The sequence below is a fragment of the Plecotus auritus genome (genome assembly GCF_963455305.1).
Source record: "Plecotus auritus genome assembly, chromosome: 2".
In the NCBI taxonomy this organism is placed as follows: domain Eukaryota; kingdom Metazoa; phylum Chordata; class Mammalia; order Chiroptera; family Vespertilionidae; genus Plecotus; species Plecotus auritus.
This window is the reverse complement of record NC_137771.1, coordinates 175,055,844-175,079,569: the sequence shown is the minus strand read 5'-3', so window position 1 is coordinate 175,079,569 and position 23,726 is coordinate 175,055,844. Positions and strand designations below refer to the sequence as shown.

The following is a 23,726-nucleotide window of genomic DNA, read 5'->3' as shown; positions in this document are numbered from 1 at the left end:
ATTAAACAGCCAAGCTCTCTGAGCAGTGTTTGGCCCATGCTACACCTTCATTTAACCTGAGTTGTGTTATTATTATTACAAAATACATTTCTGTCATCATTCATTTAAACTGCAACAGAGGAAAACAAAGGTCTTAAAGACACTAATGACACCAGCCTTTGCTGGGGAGATGAGCTGGGAGCCTTCTTCATTTACATACAGATTTGTAGCTGACCCCCAACATCCAGGAGGCCCTGGTGCAGTAGCTTAAAGACCAATAATAACTTTCCAGATGTGTGTGCAGCACTTTAAGGTTTACACAGATCTTCAAAAACTTGTAAGACGCACGATATGATTCTCATTTTACCACTGAATAAGGCAAAATTTCAGATTTCACACATAATTCTCTATCAAAACTGTATATTCTGATGACCAAGGGCAGAAGTAGCTACATTCTGCAAACCGAACCTTCCAGTTAATTGAGTTACAGTGACACTGAATCTTAAGGTGTCTTATCTAGAAAGACCTGCTAGGGGCGGAGACGGTGGGCAGGTGTCCCCCCCAGCGCGGTCTCAGGACTACGTAACAAGGACGGTGCAGACAGGAATGAAGAGGATCAGGGGGCATGAAATGGGAAGAGACAGCAGAAGCTCTGGCTGGACAGACGGTGGCTGCAGAGTGTGAAGCTCAAGTGAAGAGAGGAACATCAATGTTTCCTGGATGACACTGGGGTCACACAAGCCACATCTGCAGGCAGATGGCCGTGCCAGCTCTGTGGAATGAAAAGGGGCGGAGGGCTTCCCCCAAAGTAGGACTGAGAAAAAACTGGGGAGCCTCAGAGTTCTGGAAGGACTGCAGTCAAACTTGACCAAAAATCTCTGGAGAAATAGTCCTATAAGCAGCTACATCAACTGGACTCCAGAAGAATGTGCCTGCAACCAAGAAAATCAGCCTCTCAGCCCCCACCATGATAACAGCCCATTTTTTAATCACCTCGGCCAGCAGCAACCCGGGCAGAGGAGCTGGTGTGAGGGCCTCGCAGATGCACAGAACCGCTGAGCAGTGTGTTCCTTGGCACCGCTCCTCTCCTTATTTTATAGATGCTCACAGAGCACTTGTGCTTGGTATTGTTCTAAGCACTGGACTAATATTAACCTACTCAGTCCTCACAACCCCACCCCCTTGAGGAAGGCCCTGTTTTACAGAAAATGCCCCAGGCACGGTAAGGTCAAGAGATCAGCTCAAGGTCATGGACTCCAGCCCATACCCTTCACCTCTTCACTAGGCTGCCTCTCTGTGTCACCCTCAGCCCAGTGCTGAGACCCGGCTTCTCCAATCCGAAAGGCTGGGCCCTTCCTCCTGGCAAATGCTGGCATGTACACCTGCTCCCCAGACCCTCCTGGCAAGCCAGACTCCAAGGACCCTGTAAAGCATTGCACAACAGCTCTACACTGAACTCCATGCCAGGGGAGCTCATGTTTCTCCAAACCCCTAGAGATCAACCCAGATGTATACTAGAGACCTGTATGGGTTTAGCTCATTTTTACTCCAATATGATGTTGAAGCTAATTTTTAGGGGACAATAGAAACAGTAAGGTCTCAAAGCAGTTATACAGAAATCCCCCCAAAGCTATGACAAATGCCACATGACCATGAATTCCAGCTGTCAGGAAGCTCTAGGGAGCAGAGGCCCTTGGAGCTAATAGATGTGAAAATGTACTGGCCACAATTTGCAAGAAATCCAGAAGGTACAGGCCCCTACCAAGATAATAGGAAGAGGACAAAACAGCTCTCAGGACACTATGGTTTGGGAAAAAAAAATAGAACTTTCCGTGTCCCCACATGGTCCTGTGGTTTGACATGGCCAAGCCAGTCCACCAGAGAATAGATATGACACAACCACAGAGAACCTTCCATTTTTTCCCTAAAATGGAAATGGGAGAATACAAGCGAGGAGGGAAAGCAAGGGACTGTGATCTGTGCAGCCAGTTCTTGGGAAGTCCCTGCATTCCTGCTTTCAGGGATCCTCCAGGCGGCTCCCAACAAACTCAAACATTTCATCCACACACTGACGGTCCCAAAGCTGTCTTCTTCTGTGCCTTTCTTCTCCAGCTGCCCCAGACATCCTGGAAACCTTGCTGGTGCCTATACCTAGAACAAGAGTATGCCCCTTGCTGGTCACTGCACTGACCTTAGAGCATGCCCCTGAGCTGAGCTGTGTGCACAGGCCAAGGCTCAGGCAAGGGGGCTGTGTCTGGGAGTCTGTACAACTGGTGTCCCTGCAATGGACAAGGACAGTCCTCAGGAAGCTGGATGGGCCTTCTACAAACTGGGACCCTGGCTTCCCAGGTAAGAAATGTGTGTCCACACAGCTTTGCTCCAGAGAGGCCTCCTTCCTGCCTCCTGGCACCAAACTCGGAAAGGGAAGGCTTTCTACCCATACTCCAACCTGCTGGCCTTCAGAAGTGGAATGTCCTTCCTTGGTGGCGGGAGAAGGGGTGTGTGTGTGAGGGAAGGGCTGTTTGCCCAGATGAAAGAGGACTCGGAGGAAATGAGAGCATCCCTACAAATCTGAATATCTGAAGGGCTTCACAGAAAGGGGAATAGGATGCATACATGTGCCGTGTGGCCCGAGCATAGAAGTGGACAATGGGTAGAAACTACAGAGAAGCCCTTTTTTCCCCCTTTTTACGTAATATACAGAAAAACATTCCAATGAACTTGTCCAACAAGAAAATGATGGGTTGCTGTGGGAGTAGAGAGGTCTGCATTGTAGGAAGCAACCCAGCTGAGACCTGATAAGTCAGCGATGCTGTAGGGGGGTTCCTTGAGAAAAGATGCCATCAGATGTCTCTCCTGTTCCTGACATTGTCATGATATTAATAAATCTATAGCTGTCTGTTAGCGTTAGGAAAGACATTTCAGTTCCTCATTTTATAAAGGAGGACACCAAGGCAGATGGGAAGTGACTTGGTTCAAGCCATCCAGGTCTGTCTCTCCATCCTCTCATCAACAAAGTCATTCGGCAGGATAAGGGATGCTTGTGAACCACTTCAGTGAGAGGAAAGACACAGCAAGGAGAGGAAGGAGGCGAAGTATGGGCGGTTTCAATGTCCAAGAGCGGACACACTCTGAGCAGCCCCACACCTCCCAGGAGACTCGGGCTGGCTCTGTGGACTAGGCCTCCCACCAGGAGGTGAGACCCGAGGGAAACAACAGGCTGCTTTGGCAATAAAGAGCAGAATGGGATTCCTGTAAGTTAAGGAATAGATATTTAAACTTACCAATGGCAGCCACAGTAAATCTTTCCTATTATCTCAGATGGGGGATGGAAGATGGGCAGATGGAAGGAAGAATAGAGGGAGGGAGGGAAAGAATTACTCTAATGCTTCTATATGGTTAGAGAAGTTTTAATCCAAGTCAAGTTGCAGACATACACACACACACACACACACACACACACACACACACACACACATACAAATGAAGCCCACACCCTCTAGTAACTATAAAAGCAAGCCCTCTCTGGTGTAAAAGCTGTGAGTGGCCTGACTGGACACAATTCACACCAAAACCTGCACCACTGAGATTCCCCAGTGAGCAAAAGCCCCAAGAAACAGCCTGAGAGCAGCCATCTACAACTCCCTTTAACCATACACTCATCGCAGCATCGCCAGGGACGTCACTGTGCTGTGAGGAAAAGTGACAGAAACCAATTTGTGGGAGGGACCCACACGGGTTGGAGCAGAAATCCATCTGTGGATGGAGGTGGGAGGGCAGTTTGTATGGGTCTTCAATGCCAACATAAGCATGCAGGTCTCTTAAATGCTTTAATTAAAAAACAACAACAAAAAACTGAGAAAACTGTGATTGTCTTTAGCACGTAAGTATATGCTGTAAATCCCCCCAAAAGGAGACTCAGTGACCCAAGCTGTGGAGTGCCTGGGTGTGAGGCTGCAAAACCTCTCCAGATCTGCTGTTTTACCGTCAGGAGATAGAGGGCAGGTCCTAGGAATCACCCACATGGGATCTCTGGTGCACAGAGGTCAGGCAGGGCACTGAGGCCAGGACCCGAGTTCTAGTCCTGACCAAGTGACCAAATGACCCTGGGCAAATCTAACCTACCCCAGACTCCTCTGCAAAACGGGGATAAAACGACCTGCCTTCCCACTTCGCTGAATTCGTATGAGGAGCAAATGTAAAACCAACCTGCAAACGGCTGAGGACTTTTCAAGCCAAAGGAGCTGCAGCACTGTTATAACCACTGGCAGGAGCAGGGAAGCTGCAATGAGACACTCACAGCACACACCTGAGTTGCTGGAAAGGCGATGGCTTCTAAGGGGCAGAAAATGGTTTAAAGTGATGGAGAGGAGACCAGGCCCCCAGCATGAGCAGCGGGAAGGAAGCAAGGTCTGAAGGTGCCACTAGTTTCGGGAGTGTGGCCACAGACTCTTTTATAGGGTGCTCAGACCCTCAGCTGCGGGTGGGCCCATCCTCCAGACTGTTATGTTCTTGAGGGCTTGGCCTGTGGACTGTTCAATAAGCCTAGCACCGGGCCTAAACCGGCAGGTGGACATCCCTCTCACAATCTGGGACCGCTGGCTCCTAACTGCTCACCTGCCTGCCTGCCTGATCACCCCTAACTGCCCCCCCTGCCAGCCTGATCACCCCCTAACCGCCTCTGCCTGCTGGCCTGATCACCCCTAACTGCCCCCCTGCTGGCCTGGTTGCTCCCAACTGCCCCCACCTGCCAGCCTGGTCGCTCCCAACTGCCCCCCTGCCAGCCTGGTTGCTCCTTACTGCCCCCCCTGTGGGCCTGGTCACCCCCAACTGTCCCCCCGCTGGCCTGGTTGCCCCCAACTGCCCCCCCCCACTGGCCTGGTTACCCCTTACTGCCCCCCCTGCAGGCCTGGTCACCCCCAACTGCCCTCCCTTGCTGGCCTGGTTGCCCCCACTGCCCTCTCCTTCTGGCCTGATCTCGCCCCCAACTGCCCTCCCCTGCTGGCCATCTTGTGGCGGCCATCTGGTGATGCTGTCATGTGAGGGTGTGGCACCACCTAGGCTTTTATTATATAGGATATATATATATATATATATATATATATATATATGTACATATATGTATATATATGTATATATGTGTATATATATATGTGTGTGTGTACATATATATATGTATGTATATATATATATATATATAAGTTTTTTTATTTTTTGGCCATCTGCCTTCTGTGTGCCCCCTATTGGGGATCGAGTCCCTGCCTGTGAATCAAATAGTGACCTCCTGGTTCATAGGTTGAGGCTCAACCACTGAGCCATGCCGGCCAGGATACCCAGGGTAGTTCTTAACAGCTGAGCTGTTAAAGTCACCAAGACAGCTGGGATAATCGCAGATGTGCTGAGGTAAGAGGACAGGGACCACCTCCCAAAAATGCACCCAGGACTGAGGCCCAGCTCCTGTTTGTTTCCTGAGGTCGTCGTTACCTCGGATAATTCCAGGGCCAGGCCACAGGGGTGTATCCACAGCGGGGGTCTGGGTTTCCATTCCATTCCCCTCCTGGAGTCGGGCTGTGCTGCCTTCACCTACAGCCCCTGCTGGTGTCTTCCAGACGAGGACCCCTCTCAGCTTCTAGAAATTCTGCTCCAGACACAGTATAAGCCCATCCAGGAGGCACAGACAACATTTTCCACCCGTCCAGGGAGGAGAGCCTTCCCTGCAGAATACCTGCAGGCCCTCTGGGTGCACGAAGACACACAAGTCAGCCTCCTATGGTCACAGGCTGAAAGGGTGCAGTCCTGCTGGAGTTCTGAAGTGTGGCTAATGCACAGCAGAAGCAGCTTGGGGGAGTTTTTGAGTCCAGCCAAAAATCAATGGTGAAAACAAAGCATTTACACTTTTGAAAGACAACTACCTCACCTCCGCTTCTTTCCCTTGATTCCCTCTGTGTGGAATGATGGCCAGATCCCAGTGGTTAGTTCTTGAAATAAGCACATCATAGTCTCTATGTAGCATTCGCACCATCCAACAGAGAAAGCCTAATCCTACTCAGCCCAAAGCCAGATCACGCACAGCCCATGAGCTGACAGGGGCGACTGGGAAACGTGCAGGACAGGCTTGGGAAGATGCATTTATGGAGACAGGGACACTTTTACTCTGCACCTTGAAAGTCTGATCAAAAGCCAAACTCCAGCCAACAATGACCCAACACTCCTCTCCTAGTTCTAGCAGATGATAGATCCAAATACTGCCAACCTCAGCAGTATTTCTGACCCTAAATACCTCAGCCTTTCATAGCTGCCTTCCCCTGCATCATTCCTTCCCCACCCTTCCTTGCATTGCCACCCTGAGCTGAGGATGATCACGTGACGGGTGGCTCAGGACAGTCCTGGTTTACATTTGTGGTCCTGGTGTGGTTATTAATAGCATCCCTCCTTCACACTCAAAAGTGTTCTAACTTAATAATAAATTCATAGTAAATTAAGTGGTCACCCCACCCATACTGCACATCCTCCCAGGACTATTTCTCATGTTTATATTTAATTACTACAGGTGGGAAGATCTAGAAAATGGAGTTTTAAGTGGCAGGACCTAATTCAGACTGCATACACCTTCTTTTCCTCCTTCTCTCCTTTCCTTTACATTTTAGTTCCCATTTTCATCCAAAAGGAACTTATCCTGGCCAGCAAAGATGCCCAAACGTATCCTAAAAGAGCCATAAGCTTGCTACAGGTGTACCACATGTTTGGCCCTAAATTTTCTATTAGACAACTGAACCAAAAAAGGACATCTAGTTAGTTGTACAGAAGGAGAAACCAATTAATTATCCAGGAGAAATACAAATATCTGTGACGCTTAGACCAGGGAGAGATGGGCCAGCAAAGAGGCCACTGCGTGTCATTAACGACGTCCCCAGGCCAGGCCTGAGCAGACAGCAAGGTCTGGGGCTGTGGGCGTGGTCTTCCAGGCCACCTCTCCACGCAAATCTCACCTCTTTTCAGCTCCTGTCAAAGGCGGAAGGCATCATATAGATGATCCAGTAACACGGAGGCCCCATAAGCACACCAGGTCTCCATGGGTCCAGCGCTGCCCTGGCTTGTTAGGAGGCAGCACTGAACAGACAGGATGGGGAAACCAGAAGCTGTTAACATACAACTGCCATGTCTCTACCCGGCCTCTCCCTGCTCCTTCCCTCTTCCCTTTGGTTTCTCTCCCTACTTCCCTCCCTGTCTAGACCTTCAATCTCCCCAGAGCAGCTTCAGACACTGTGAGCAGTTCAAAGATGTTCTTATACACATTAAAGTTAAAGTAAAGTTAAAGTGGTTGCCGACTCTTTCCTTTCTTCCAAAGTTACATTTCTGGACAAGAATTATGCTTGGCCTGAACATGTTATTAGGTAAATGTGAGGTTCATTAGAAAAACATTTGATGGAATTTTAAGTTACCAATAAAAATCAACTACTTAATTAATGAAAGAAAACATTTGAGAAAACAAAGCTTGAGCATCCAAAAACTGTAAACCATCAGCATCCAAGGACCAACCAACCAAAGCCTTCAAAAGGGCCAGGCCAACTGGTAGAAGCATTTGGTTTGTTTTTGCCTCTAATAAACTTTTTTTTAAAATTGATTTTAGAGAGAGGGAGAGAGAAATGGGGGAGGGAGAGAGAGACATTGATTTGTTGTTCCACTTATTTAGGCATTCACTGGTTGATACTTGTATGTACCCTGACTGGGGATCGGACCCGAAACCTTCACTTATGGGGACGACACTCTAACCAAATGAACTACCCAGCCAGGGCTTGCCTCAATAAACTTTTAAACCCGAAATCTCAACCCAGCAATTCTCGGGCTGAAATCGGTGTACTATTGTGTTTTGTTCAGCCAGCAGACTGCTGGCTTGTCAATATTTAAAAATCAGGAGCTTTTATATTAACAACATAGATTTCTGGCTTCTCTTGGGAAAAAAAAAGAGAGAGAAAATCTGGCAACACTGGGCTCATATTCAGGCAAAATGAAAACATCAGACTCAGCAGTCAAGAACCAGGACATAGATGGGTTTTCAATCAATTGATTTCCTTCCTTCTATTTCACAACTCATTTTTAAATCTTTAAAATCTTGTGTTATTTCCCGGAGGCATTTACTTGAAATTAAACGGCTCCAGGCAGCATCCTGAGTTTCTGAATCACAGATGGCCTCTTCTTGTGCCTGTAACAATGTTATGTTCACTGGGTCATCCCTTCTCCTTTCGAGAGCCTAACTGGATGTTCTTTCACGTTAATGTTTTTTATAGAATAACCATCTGATCTTGAATGTGATATGGTGCGTGGACTGGGGACTGGGGCTCCTCTTGTCTGGTCTGTGCAGGTGGCTGTAGCTAATCACGGGAAATCATATATTTTATTTCACCCACAAATCTCTCCCAGATTCTGGAAGGCCATTTCAGTCTCCTCTGCACCAACAAGGCCTCAAATTCTCTCCTTTTATTCGAAAGTGTATTGCTGGATCAGCTATATGATGCATTTTGCCTTTGACAGGAGTTGAGAAGATGTGAGGTGTGAGTAGAGAGGACGCCTGGAAGACCAAAACCACTGCACTCTTCCCAAACCCTGCTGACATCTTGGCAGGAAGGAACAGGCAGAGGAAATGGGGGTGCCTCCCCTCTGTTATTCCTTCTGAATAATATGGCTCACCTTTATTCTTTACCTTGCTTAGACACCATCTTTCAGGCTCCCAGAAAGCTAAATACCAGTGAACTGCAATTACATTATGATGAACACAAAAGTCTTATTCACTACAGAACCAAGTAGAGAGTTACAATTATAGTGCCTTCTTTACAGTCCTAAGTTCAAGGTTCTTGAGTCAGTGGAGATAAGGTGGGCCTAAGCAGTGAGGGAAAGGGTTTTCCTTGCTTATACTCTGTGCAGATACTGAGCTTGATTTTATTAAGGGAGACATTGTTTCCTTATAGGACCAAGCAGATCCAGTGGAACCAGAGAACCAGCCAAAAGTACTAGTACTGGCACCTCACTCCACACTGACTGACAGTACCGAGGCCCCATGAGCGTCTCTGTGAGTTCACATTCCTTAAGGTCCATCAGCACCGGCTGGCCTCATACTGAGTGCTTGTCTGTAGAGGCAGGGATGCAGCAACTGTCCAGATGAGTTATTATGTACTAATAATACTCCCAAATACGCTTTCTCTTTTACAGATAGTGATAGGAAAGTCTCTAGGACAGAGACACCTGGGAAGGCCTGGATCAAAGCATTCCTAAGGGCTCCTTGATGTTGGGTGTCAATTCTGCACCCTGCCCGCCCCCCCCCCCCCCAAACAGAAGATCATAGGAGTTCTCTCTGACCAACAATCAATGACTCATTTAAAGAAGTCACCCAGCCGGGCCAGTGTGGCTCAGTGGCTGAGTATGGACCTATGAACCAGGAGGTCACGATTCTATTCCTGGTCAGGGCACATGCCCGGGTTGTGGGCTCGGTCCCCAGTGGGAGGAGGGGGAGGAATGCAGGAGGCAGCTGATCAATGATTTTCTCTCATCATTGATGTTTCTATCTCTCTCTCCCTTCCTCTCTCTGAAATCAATCCTATATAATAAAGAGGTAATATGCAAATTGACCCTCACACCCTCGCACAAGATGGCCTCCCCCATGTGGTCAAAGATGGCCGCCACAAGATGGCCAGCAGGGGAGGGCAGTTGGGGGCAATCGGGCCAACAGGGGAGCAGTTAGGCATTGATCAGGTTGGCAGGGGAGTGGTTAGGGGGTGATCAGGCTGGCAGGCAGGCGAGTGGTTGGGAGCCAGCAGTCCCAGATTGTGAGAGGGATGTCTGACTGCCGGTTTAGGACCGATCCCACACAGGGATTGGGCCTAAACTGGCAGTTGGACATCCTCCAAGGGGTCCCAGATTGGACAGGGTGCAGGCTGGGCTGAGGGACACCCGCCTCGTGCACCAGGCCTCTAGTAAAAATATAATTTTTTTAAAAAGTCACCCAATGCAGGAGTAAGAGGTAAGGTTTATTTCTAACTCAAGTCCAGTTTGAAAACTTGATTTTTCTGCAACAACCAATTCTGCTGCTAACCTGGGAGCAGAGGGCCTGGGACTGCATATCCATTTCGCTTAATCACCTGCAGAAATGCAGTCATGTGGCTGAAATGTGTACCCGAGGCGGCCATGAAGCATATTGAAATTCCCTTTACACGGGACCAGTCATGCTGAACTCAGTCCTTTCCACACACTGTCACAGAAAATCCCTCTTGTACATATGCCCCATGTGATTCAACTATGCTATTTTGTTTCCCCTGGGGAGATGTTTATAGGTAAGTCTTTTTTGCTGCCTAGATTGTAAATGAGGTTCTCTCAATGTGATATTTTTATTTGGCCAAAGAAACAAGTTAGAGCAATGCAAACCAGGACAGTCCTCCCAGGCCCATCACCCTGCTGTGCCTCATTTGCTCAGCAAACAATTTCCAATCATTTACAAGCAATGGGAAAGATTTTAAAGAAAGGAAAATGGGTGCCACATCAATTGAATGAAAGACAAATGGAAAACCGAAAAGTCATCAGTAAAATGTTGCTTCAATGGCATGAAGGAAAGTCTTTTTTGCATGGAATTGTGACTGGCGATGAAAAGTGGATTTATTTTGAGAATCCCAAACACACAAAATCATCGGTTGATCCAGGTCAACCATCAACATCGACTGCAAGGCCAAATCGCTTCAGAAATAAGACAATACTCTGCGTTTGGTGGGATCAGGAAGATGTGGTGTATTATGCGCTTCTAAAACCAGGTGAAACTGTTAATACTGACCACTACCGACAACAATAATCAATTTGAACCACGCTTTGATGGTGAAACGACCAGAATGGGCCAGAAGTCACGGCAAAGTAATTTTGCTTCGTGATAACGCACCAATACACACTTCAAAACCAGTTAAAGACATGTTAAAAGATCTTGTCTGGGAAGTATTAACCCACCCGACGTATTCACCAGACCTTGCTCCTTCAGATTACCACTTGTTCCAATTGATGGCACACGCACTTTCTGAGCAGCACTTCAAAACATATGAAGAAGTGGAAATTTGGGTCTCTGAATGGTTTGCCTCAAAACAAGAAAAGTTCTATTGGGACGGTATCCACAAATTACCTGAAAGATGGGGGAAATGTGTAGCTAGCGATGGACATTACTTTGAATAAAGCACTTTTGATGTTTCTCTTGAAATTATCATGTTTTCTTTAATTACAAAATCTGCATTATTAACTGGTACACCTGGTAGCAATAGACTGGGTGTGTCTGCACCTTTGGCATTTGTGTCTTTACTGAATTTTATCTGCCCTCTCTCCCCCACATTATAACCTCATTGAAAGCAAGAGCCATTCTTTCTTATCGTCATAATTCCTCAAAGCACCTAATCCTGTGATTCACACACACGGTGAACACAATAAAAACCAAGAATAACAATGTTTCCCACAGATTGTTTTCAAAAAGTGTGAAAGCCATTTCTGTAAGAACACTGGTGATGGGACTATGGACCTTCCTTAATGTTTGGCCAACACACTGTTGAGGAAGCATCCTCGGATTCAGCATTCGTTCCTTCATGTATTCAACACTCATCCATTTCCTCACTCATTCTTTCAAGAGACATCTGTGTCAGGTACCACGTGATGGGCCTTTTGTTCCTGATTCAGTAGAGCCAAAGCAATCATAATGTGCAGGAGGACAAGAGAACTGGAGTGAGCTGTGTTTTCAGACAAGGGGAGCTCCTCACACACTCACCAGGCCCTCAGCACAGTCTTCCGCAGCCTCCCTGAGGCCCCCGGCCTTCTGAAGGCATCAGCGAGTTGACAGCTTACCCGGGGGTACAACCACAGACAGGGAACAGCTACATGAACAGAAACACAATTCCACTTGGGTTCTTCCATAGACAGCGTTTTCCTTTTAAAACAGTTTTCCAATGGTGTCACTAAAAAATGACAACCTCAGGGTAGATATTTTTATCTCTACCACTGGGCAGGTATTTCTCTCCTCTTTCATTAGTAATTCCTTAGGGGCTCAATCACTGCCTCCAGGCTGCACAGGCTGAACAAACACCTTCAGCCCAGGCTCCTAACTCCCAGGGAGTGAAGGAATACTGGGCTTCTTTATCAGTCACTCTGTTCAAAGGTGACAGGCTTTTCTCTCTCCCACTCAGTTTTAACTCTAATTGAAACGGACAGGTTCAATCTTGGTTAATTTAAAAAAGGCAACACCCACAGGAATAAGAGCCAATAAATTCATCCTCAGGTGTCAGAGGGAAGAAGAGAATCTGCTACTTTCAAGTCCTCTACTTACTCATCCTGAAATGATGGTGACGGTCAGGTTCTCTTACCAAGTAGAGCTTCATGCATGATGAACAACAGACCTGAATTTATACTGACCAGAAAGCCTTCCAGACCAGAGTAGGACATTATTATCCTGACAGAAGACAGTCTGGAGAGAGATGGAACATTCGAGCTGGCTGGACGTTAGAGCCACGTCTATTTTCCTCCCTCACACCAAGTGACACCAGCCTGAGGAACCCGAGGAAGACATGACACCATGCGTTCACACAGCACTCCTCAGCTCCAAACCCAGCAATGGTAGCTGGACTTTTTTTTTTTTTTTTTTAAGAATGGATTAAAAATGACATTTACAGATGAAATGGTATACTGTCTGGAACTTGTTTAAAAATAATGGAAGGGGGGTGGGAAGTGGGTGGAGCAGAGATGAAACAAGGTTGGCCAGGGGTTGATCGTTATTGAAGCTCCAAGAATCTATACCAATAAAAGGGTAATATGCTAATTAAACTGGGAGACCTTTTGGACGTCCTTCCGGACAAAGCCATGGTGGCAGGGTTGGGGCAGAAGCGGTTAGGGGCGATCAGGTCAGGAGGGGAGGGCAGTTGAGGGTGATCAGGCCAACGGAGGGGGGCGGGCAGTTGGGGGCGATCAGGCCGGCAGGCAGAGTGGTTAGGGGCGATCAGGCAGGCAAGCGGTTAAGAGCCAGTGGTCCCAGATTGCGAGAGGGATGCCACAGGGATTGGGCCTAAACTGGCAGTCGGACACCCCCCGAGGGGTCCCAGACTGGAGAGGGTACAGGCTGGGCTGAGGGACACCTCCCCCTCGTGCATGAATTTCATGCACCAGGCCACTAGTATATTATAATAATGAAGCACCCATATACCTTACTATGTTGGAAATTTTCCATTGCTTATACTCTGTGCACCTCACTCCACACCAACTGACAGTACTCCCCTCCTCTGAGCTCTTGGTTTCTAATAATAAAGGGCTTTTAAAACTCCCAGCCAGAATCCTGGGCTACTTGTTTTCTCTTTGTAACACTGGCAGTTTCTGTTTTGTAAATACCTTAGGATATGTACTAAAAATATAAAAACCACCCTGCATAGAGGCTAAATTCATGATGGTGTTTTCCTCAGGGGAGGGAGGGACAGAGGGAGGGAGGGTCACACTGCACCAACACCCTGGCTGCAGGAGTCCAGGAAATAAAGTATTCATCCAGCCTTTTTGCCCTCCACAAAGGGAGGAAGGCTCCTGTGTCAGGGAATTCTTCAAACATAGGAAGCGAGTTCAGATGCGGGAGAGTCAAAATGTCAGCACTAATTATGCGACATTATCAATAGCTCCAATTTTACATAGTATATGGAAACTGGAACTCAGAGGTTAATAAGTGACTTCTCTACGGTCACAGAATTAATAAGTGGTGGAGCTGTGACTGGGTACAATTGCCACCAACACTAGGCAGTCCTGCTCTGGACCAGGCACTATAAACACATTGTTTAAATTAATCCTCCAATTACTTCTGCCTATATAGTTATATAGCGCTATCACCTGTTTCTCAGCTAAAGAAACTGAAGTTTAGAGAGGTCGGAAGACTTGTCCAAGGTCACACAGATATGAGTGACAGGCAGTATCAATCCATCCTCCTCCTCCCTCTGTGGCAGTCCTCACTTCCCCCGGAATTCCCCTGAGAGCCCTTCGCAAGTCCTCGGAATGGATAAAGCAGCCTGCAGATAAACTGGACATTTGCATTCTAAGCATCTGGAAGGAGGCTAGGCTGGCACAAATGCTGCAAATAAAAACCACGTGACCTAAAAGGTGAAAGACTGGACACTATTAACATACCTAACACAAAAGCGAATTCCTGCCTCGTGGTGCCTTATCAGCAGCTGACAGGATTCGCCTGCTGCTTCCCCTCACCATGGGTTTGAGCTCCAACCAGCACACAGCTGGCCTGTGGAGCCACGAGAGAATGAACCGGAAGCCCAAGGCCCCCACCAGCACAGCTCTTTCAGCAGCTCCTCAGGTGGCCAGCTCCGGGACACAGTGACCAAACCAAGCGCTATGACCCCAGCTCCTCAACACACACACTCACTCACTCCGACACACATTCTCTCTCGTGATTACACACACATCTCTCAGTTATGTTATCTCTCCCTTTCCCTTCCCTCCCATCCTCTCTCTCTGTTCCCACCCCCACCCCCAACTCCCAGCTCAACAAGAGCCCTGTAGCCTGAATCTAAGCCACTGCCAGGCTTCCTAGCCCCAGTGGCCACCTCAAGCCACGGGCAGGCCACCAGCTCCTGCACAGTGTGACCCTCTCGGAGACTTTGATTGGTGCCTCCCACTCCTCACTCTCACCCATTTCCCTCGCAAGCCCCACTTCGGTGCCCTTTGTTCCTGCTTACTCAAGGATCTTGTAGAAAAGCCACATCACTTGCTTCTGCTAAAGAGAGATTTCAACTCTTAGGGAGGGGTAGGGCTATCAGATGTAGCCAAATAAGAAACAGGTCGTCCAGTTCAATTTAAATTTCATTTAAGCAACAAATAATTGTTTTGTATACGGTAAGGATGTCCCATGCAATATTTGGGACATATACAAAACAACTTTTGTTGTTTATCTGAAATTCAATTTAACTGGCTGTCCTATATTTTAACTGGTGGCCCTACATCAAGCATGTCAAACTCAAAGGCTAACACGGGCCAAATAAACAAGTTTTAAGTTTATGTGGGCTGCAAAAAACCAAAAGCTTCAATTTTCATAGAAACGTAGATTTATCCTGAAAAGTGTAGTATATATATATAAAAAAAAAAGAACAAGAGCAATGATAAAATTAATGTTTTCTTCCTGACACTTGGCATCTCTTCTCCGCTACTATCTTTCTTACTTTGGGGGAAATCTTGTTCGCAGTGATTACTTTCAAAACTGACCCAAGGTGAATGCCAGTAATTCTGGATCTGACAGGAGAACTATTTCCTTTCATAACTGTAAATAACTGCTCACACTATTATATTGGCGGGGCCACAAAAATATTCGTTGTGGGCCGCATTCGGGCCGCGAGTTTGACATGCTTGCCCTACATGGTTGGGGGTGGGGTAGAACAGGAGGTTCCCTGAAGAACAAAATCTCTGGAAAGGAAAACACAAGAAGGAACTGTGAGGATTATAGGAGGGAACCCTCTTCACTAAGGGTCTCTCTCTCTTTTTTTTTTTTAAATATATTTTATTGATTTTTTACAGAGAGGAAGGGAGAGGGATAGAGAGCTAGAAACATCGATGAGAGAGAAACATCGATCAGCTGCCTCTTGCACACCCCCTACTGGGGATGTGCCTGCAACCAAGGTACATGCCCTTGACCGGAATCGAACCTGGGACCCTTGAGTCTGCAGGCCGACGCTCTATCCACTGAGCCAAACCGGTCAGGGCTAAGGGTCTCTTTATCCCAGAAGCTTTCATGGGTATTATTACATTTGAGTTTTCTGGTGATTCTTTGCATTACACAGAATATATTTATCCCCCTTACAGATAAAAGAAAACATGATTAGAGATCAAGTGACTTGTAAAGCATCCCATGGATAATTCATAAAAGGCAGGACCATAATCCAGCGGCTTCTCGGTACAACCTGAGAGCTAGTGCTTCTCCATACAGTTGCTTTACTGCTTTATAATTTCTACAAGCTGTACATAAAGAGGGTCCGACAGTTTTCTTTCATCTTCTAATGCAGTTGTTACTGAAGCTAGTCAGATAGTTATAAAAGGAAGGAAGCAAAGGAAGTCAGACATTGCTGAGCCCAATAGGCTGGGGAGCACGAGCCTGTTTGCTTGACCGCCAAGGATTTAACACCCCTCCCTCCCGTACAGGATTAAGCACATGCACAATAGAAGTCAAAATGGCACAGGGGGAGGTGCTGGACCACAGAGGCCTGTCTGTCTAACGTGGGAAAGGAATCATTGGCTAGGGGGTGGACCCATCAGAAGCCCGCCAAAGCTTGGGAAGTTGATTGGTTATTTTGAAAAAATTCCTGGTTCTTCCCAAGCCCAAGATGATAAAAAAAAAACCCAAGGGAACAAAGAAGTCCTCCCTCTCTCTCCCCCCGCCCTCCCCCCACTAGTAACACAATGGCCACATTCATTAGCATGTTCTCTGCATAAGCAACCATGTGGTCTAGGCCACCTGGGGCCTACAACAGACCACACAGGCTCCAAAGCACTAAGCTTCAATATGAAGCAGAATCTCTGGACACTGCCCTATGTATTAGCCTTGATGAAGACAAGATTGGATTTTTTTCTATGGCAGGACAGATGGAGACAGGACATTGGAAACCTACGAGGGGAGCTCCTTTGATTTTGCATCACAAATAAATCCCGCCATACCACAGCCGCCCTGCTTCCCTGGAGATCCCGTGGCACAGCCTTATTTCCACCGACAACACATTCATAAGAAGCCAATTCAAAATGGCATCCTGGACTAACACATATTTACAAAGTACAAATGTCTACTTACAGGGACCATTCTACTAACAGAGAGACCACCAGACCCTTTTCTCCTCTTGGCCTCATCCCCATAAAACACATCACCAGCCAGGACCCGACTGTGTTCTAGATCCCTGACACAAAGGGAGAGAAAAAGTCAAGAAAGGAAGGGCAATGTTTCACTCAGAATGACCACTGCTTCCCAGTTTTCAGAGGAGGAAGGTCCTGGGATGTCTGATTCAACACTCTTAACAGGGACCCAAATTTTAAGAAAAGGCTCCTCTATCCTAGCATCCCATGATCCATCATTTTCCAAAGAAAAGAGTCGGTTTGGTGTACATTTGGTTAAAAAAAAAAAGTAAAGAAAGTTATTTGTCAAATGGACAGTGGGAAATACTTTCCCCCCCCCACCCCCTCCAAGCTTCTAACACTCACAGCACACAATAGAGGGGAAACGGCCATAAAAATGACTTAATATGTGCCCTTCTGAAGTAGAGTAACTGTCGGACAAGTGACTATAAAAATAACACCGCTGAGGAGATCCAAATTTATTTCTGCTTAGTGAATTTCCAGATCAAAATGAACTCAGTTAATCTGTCCAAGTTTTGCTTTTGTGCTGTTTTGTTTTGTTGGCTTCTAAAATTGCCTTTCTTTTCATAGATGCTAGCAGACTCCACTTATGACAGAAAAGGACTTGCCGGCCTCACGCACCATCACTTAGGGAGAGCGTACGGCTGTCAGACAGCTGCCAGTTTCTCAGGAGTACTCAGGGGGTGGCGAGCACCCCAGTGCATGCAGAGGTGGGCGGGGCCAGGCAGGGGTTCCCCACAAGCTGTGATGGCCAAGTCCAAGGGCACAGGGGCTGAGCCTGCCTGCTCAGGAGAAGGGCCCAGCTCTGTCTGTCCTTGCTTGGGTACTGACCACTTACTCCTTTCTATTCCCCCCTTTCTTCTCCCATTCCTACCCCCTTCCCCCCCACCACACACAGCCAGACACAGGCTCCAGAGCAGCAGACAACTTAACACGTGGTCTTTCGGGCCACAGAGGAGACTCGTTTTCTTGTGGAAGAGGGCAAAGAGCCATACTCCATTCCCTGCCTGCCCCAGCCAGCACCCAACCATTCCCACCTGCAGGACATTCAATGGCAATTATCGGGGCCAGGGTAGTGCAGATTAGGGCAGGGCAGTCATCTGGAGACTTAATTAAGGGCCATTAGAAACATTCCAGCAGGGGGAGAGTGACGTGAGAGAGGGAAGCGTGCAAGGAGGTTTCCTTTTGTGTTGAGTGTGTGAGCCCTACAAGCGGGGCCTTTTTGGACTCCCCAGCAGTCCGGCAGCAGAGGGCTCACCTCGTTAAAGACTCTGAAGGTGAGAAATACTCAATTTCATTTTGGATCTAACATCATTCAGAGATTGCTTTTGAGAAGGCCAGACAATTAAATCACTTTACTTTTCACAGTTTATAAAACCCTAGATCTACAGAAAACATAAATTCTGGCCAATTTAAGTTTAGTGTGATCAGGTTTCATTTACATTACATGGGAAGATTTCAAAGCAGGGCTCGAAGGCATCACTGCTCCAACTGCATTTAATAGAGTCTGGTTTCTTCATTCCAGGGACACTGGCCCCTGCGGACCGTGAGGAGCTCACCAGCAGACAAGAACTTCAGGACAGAGGAAAGGCCATGAGGACGGTGGGGTCGGGAGAGCTGGGTTCACAGTCCCCAGAGCTGGTGGCAGAGCCAGGACAACCACAGGGGCCTGGGGACTCCCCATTCAGCGCTCCTTCCATCACCTCCTTTCCTTAAATCAAGACCCCAGACATAAGACTGTGACTCCAGGGCAGGGGTCAGCAAACTCATTAGTCAACAGAGCCAAATATCAACAGTACAACGATTGAAATTTCTTTTGAGAGCCAAATTTTTTAAACTTAAACTTCTTCTAACGCCACTTCTTCAAAATAGACTCACCCAGGCCGTGGTATTTTGTAGAAGAGCCACACTCAAGGGGCCAAAGAGCTGCATGTGGCTTGCGAGCCGCAGTTTGCCTACCACTACTCCAGGGCAACTCGTGAGAGGACTATGTCCAGTAGAACAGCCCAAGGCCCAGGAGTTATCAGCTCCTTCAGAGGCCTGGCAGGAATTTCCTGTTATGTGATCTGAGTCTTGCAAATGGCCACCACCAAGCTGAGGCTGTCCCTTCTTCCCCTCCCGCTTAGGAAAAATGACTGCTCTTAGTCATTTTATTTTAATCCAGGTGACCATTTGCCTGTAGGGCTCCGAGAACTGGGCCTAGCTCCAAGAACGCCCAAAGGGAGCCAGCATGAGGGTCTGCGCGGAGAACAAAGAGCAGGCGGCCCAGGGGACAGTGAAATCCCAGCTCCAGGCAGCTCGGCTCTGGGTCAGCTGTGGCTCTGCCCAGAGGAGGAACACACAGCAACACGGAACCCTCTGGACCCAGGGCCATGGGCCTAGTGGTTAACAGAAACCTGGAGGTGCTTCTGGTTTTCCACCATGTTTTTTTTTTTTCAACTGTAAAAGACATATTTCACACAAAAACATATGCCAACACATGCACAGCCACCAGGCAGGGAACTAAAAGACTGCAGCACTCGAGGCAATCCCCACCCATGAACCCATCACCCCCCCACCGGCCCCTCCAGAGGTAACCACCATCTGGCTTTTAGGAATCATTATTTCCTATCATTTTTACTATTTGTGTGTGCATCCCTGAAGATCGCAGTTCAGTGTTGTCCATCAGTGTACAGTTCACTATAGCTACTTACTGTTTGCTCGCTGTGTTTCTATATAGTATTCAATTGCATGGATATAGTCTATTTATCCTTTCTGCTGTCCATGGACATTTACATTGTTTTCAGTTTTGGGCGACTACAAACAATGCTGCATGAGTATTCCTGAACATGTCCCCTGGTCCTCAGGTGCTGGAGCTGCTCTGTTACGTACACTTGACAATGAAACACTGCATCACGCAGAACACACTCTTCACCTCAACTACGCAATGCCAACCTCTGTTCCAAAGCTGTGCTGCCTTCACCTCCCCACAAGACACTGGGAAGCCCACCCGCTAACACCGAGGAGCAGCCCCTGGTGACTCAGAGGCCAAGAAAGCCTCATCCATCACCAGACTGGCAAGTCAAAGCTCGATCCTAACACCTCCTCTGTAAGACAAAGCCCAAGATTTTAAAATCCTGAGCTTAACCAGAACCAACAACTAAGACGACTGAGCTTTCCAAACTCCCCCAAAAGAATGAGATGGCATCTCCAGTCTGGAGCGTACACACCTGCCCATACTATTAACTGTAAGTAATAACCACAAATGAGTCCCTAAGAGATTAAGTGCAGAAAGACTGCACGCTGATTAATCCCAGTCGGCCACGAGTGGCAGGAGAAGGGGATGAAGGGTGAGGAGGGGCCATGGAGGCGCCCCAGCCTCCACGCACCTGTACACGGGCTGCATCTCTCTCGCGATGCCAATGATGGCGCCTGGCAGGAAATTGTCAAACTCCTCGAACAATTCCCGGATGTTGGTCTTGTACTTTAGGTCTAGGTCCAGCTGTATTATCTGCAGGATCTCTGGAGGAAAGAAAAAGACAACAATAAGACACAGACAGATATCCTGGGAGGCTTGGCTATTTATAGAAAATGAGTGGAAGGTACAGAATGGGGTTCTGGGTTATTCTTGCTGTCCCTGAAGATGCAAAGTTGGCGCTGGAAACAAAGGGCCTTCCTTTGCCAGCAACCCCTTCTGCAAGACCAGAATTCTCCAGAAACAAATGTCCCATATCTCTCTTTCCAATTGTAGACACATTTTATTTTAATCCAGGTGACCATATGCTCCAGTTAAGGCCTACTGTCCTGGTGTAATTGTCAACAGTGCACCGTTTCATTCTCAAACACATCTGACATTTTATGGACACCCTACTTAAAACGGAAAGCATACAGGTGTTGCTCTTTGGGGCACAGGTGGTATATGACCCACGGGAGAGAGGGGTAAGAACTGTTTTGTCTTAAGCTCTCATAAGTACGTCCTGGAAACCTAAACACGTATCAAGTCAGACAAAGCGAGTCTCACAATGACCTGGCACGGAAGAGCTGTTTGCTTCCGCCGCCTCCAGATAACTCAGGAGCAAGAAGCAGGGAGGGGGGTGTTGGCCAAGTTCATTCTCGCATTCTTTACCTGACCAAGCCTGTCTGAGCCCCGCACCTATGCTGTGGGTATCAGGAGGGGACTGGATACCTAAACATGTGTCAAGCCCTCAAGGACCCAGCCCTCAAGGATAGACATGCAGGTGACTAAAATCAGGGAGGGAGGAAGGAAGGGACTGATGCTGACATGAAATGGAAGAGGGACTGTGGGAGCTCCAAAGAGGGGGTGCTTGGGGTTAAATGATGAAGAGAGATAGTAGTACTTGGTACCAAGGAGAAGGCCTATCGGGAAATCAGACAACATGAGCATAAGGTGCAGCTCTGATGCTGCCGAATTTTGTAACCCTGGGGAAATTATTTTACTTCTCTAAATCTTAGTTTTTCATTGGTTGACGTGGGAACAATACAATGTGCCTGGTGAGGCTGAGATAACAAGAAGATGGGACAGCGGTGGGAAATGTCACCTACACCAGCTGTGGAGGCTACAGGGGCCCAGGGCTTGGAGAGTGGGAGACTTGCAGAGGGAGGCCTGAGGCAGTCTAGGAAAACTTAACATGCTGGCCCTCGATGTGTGGGCAGCATGGAGAGGGGATGCAGCACTACCACCATCTGGGGCATCAGGGCTCCCGCCTGGCTCTTCACCAGCCTTTTGGCATCTGCCCCCGGCAGAGGCCCCAGCTGCCTGAGGACAGGCTGCCCCCAGACGCCCTCTGAAGACAGGCACCCCATCTTTGGTGTCTCAGCCTCCATTCACTCAGTACAGGGCTTAGAATCCCGTAAACACTGAGGAATGTTTGTGGAATTTAAGGGCCATTCTCTAAATTAGTTTATGAAGAAATCACAGCTTACTATTTAAGAAAAACTGATTCATTTGTTCCTCACTCTATTTTCCTTTGTGATGCAGAAACAAAACACGAGTTGACATTCTACATGAGTTTCCTGAAAAAGAAAAAAGTTATAGGAGGTGCCCAACTGGCGTGGCTCAGTGGTTGAGCATCGACCTAGGAACCGGTAGGTTATGTTTCAATTCTCAATCAGGGCACATGCCCAGGTTGTGGGCTCAATACCTAGTGGGGGGGAGGTGCAGGAGGCAGCCGATCAATGATTCTCTCTCATCATTGATGTTTCTATCTCTCTGTCCCTCTCCCTTCCTCTCTGAAATCAATAGAAATTATATATATATATTAAAAGTTACAGTAGGTAAGAATCCAGCTGCCCAGGCCAGAGGACAGTGAGAGGGCACCAGTAACAGCCTCTCTGGCCCTGTGGGGAGGCATATAGAAAAATGGGCCCCACAGGCCAACGTGGGCCCTGCTGCCTGCTTGGCTTCACACTGCCTGCCCCATATAGAAATGTGAGTGAAACACTGCTTTCCCTCCTGCACTAGAAACATTAACAACCTAGAAACCAGGAAAGGTGATGACCCCGGAGCTCCTTGTGGTGACCTTGCTGTCTCCCAGAAAGCTGCCCTAAGCCAGCAGTGAAGACGAGCAACAGGCCACAGGCAGCATCTCCAGGAGTCTACTGTTCTCAGACACAGCCCTGGGAACAGAGGAGAGGAGCCTGATGGTAACCTTGGGGAAGAACAGCATCCCAAGAGTCTGTTCAGGAATGAGAATTGTAACCATCAAGAAGCCATAATGGCCGAAACCGGTTTGGCTCAGTGGATAGAGTGTCGGCCTGCGGACTGAAGGGTCCCGGGTTCGATTCCAGTCAAGGGCATGTACCTTGGTTGCGGGCACATCCCAAGTGGGGGGTGTGCAGGAGGCAGCTGATCGATGTTTCTCTCTCATCAATGTTTCTAGCTCTCTATCCCTCTCCCTTCCTCTCTGTAAAATATCAATAAAATATATTAAAAAAAAAAAAAAAAAGAAGCCATAATGGGCCCAGCCAGTGTGGCTCAGTGGTTGAGCATGGCCCTATGCACCAGTAGGTCACGGTTGGATTTCCAGTCAGGGCACATGTCCAGGTTGTTGTCTCCATTCCCAGTGGGGGGCATGTAGGAGGCTGCTGATCAATGATTCACTCTCATCATTAATGTTTCTATTTCTCTCTCCTCCCATCCTCTCTGACATCAATAAAAATATATTTAAAAAAGAAAAAGAAGCCACAATGGGAGGCCCCACAGCACACACAGCCTCCAGCCATTTCTCTTCTTTCTTTTGGTCCATCTCCTGTGCCCGAAGCTCCCACACGCAGCTCTTATACTGGGTAGAGCAGAGCCTGTCTGAGACTGGGACAGGGTGGCACTTCATCCCAAGCAGAGAAACCACATCATTGCAGGTTCTGTTGATGAATGGGGGCCGGGAGTGGGCAAAGGGCAGTGAACTGGAGAAGGGGAGGCCTCAGGTTGTTTGGAGGTAATTCTGTGGCCCTGTCAAGGTTATGAGAGAAGGGTAAACGTCATCCTCTTGGTACAGGGAGCACTTCAGTAACATGGGGGATGGCCAGAGAGAAGCACCCTTCCTATGAGGGCTTTTAAGTGTCCAGCCTTGCACAGGCAATGGTTTATTTCTCATAACCACCCAACATGTTTAGCTGAAGAAAGAGAGGGTTAGAACAGTTAAAAACAATAGCCCAAGGTTCACAACAAATTCAGTGTTGGAGCTGGGATCTGAACCTAGGTCTGCTTGACTTCAAAGCCTAGCATGCTCTTTCCACAGACTCTGAGTCCCCTTCTGATTGGAAGGGAACCCCATGAGGCAGATTTGGCTCTAAGGCTATACACACGGAGGCACAGGAGCAGGAAGAAGTGCCGAAGACCTTGACAGACAAGAAGCAGAACAGCG

The 23,726-nt window shown here is 47.8% G+C and overlaps 1 protein-coding gene across 1 annotated transcript in view; it reads right to left on the bottom strand.

Moving 5' to 3' along the window:
• Positions 1–23,726, bottom strand: part of XXYLT1 (xyloside xylosyltransferase 1) — a 162,203-nt gene that overhangs the window by 50,012 nt on the left and 88,465 nt on the right. Inside the window, exon 3 of the mRNA XM_080655456.1 lies at positions 20,232–20,364. Within this exon, the coding sequence (XP_080511582.1) occupies positions 20,232–20,364 (133 nt within the window). The remainder of the gene's footprint in view (positions 1–20,231; positions 20,365–23,726) is intronic.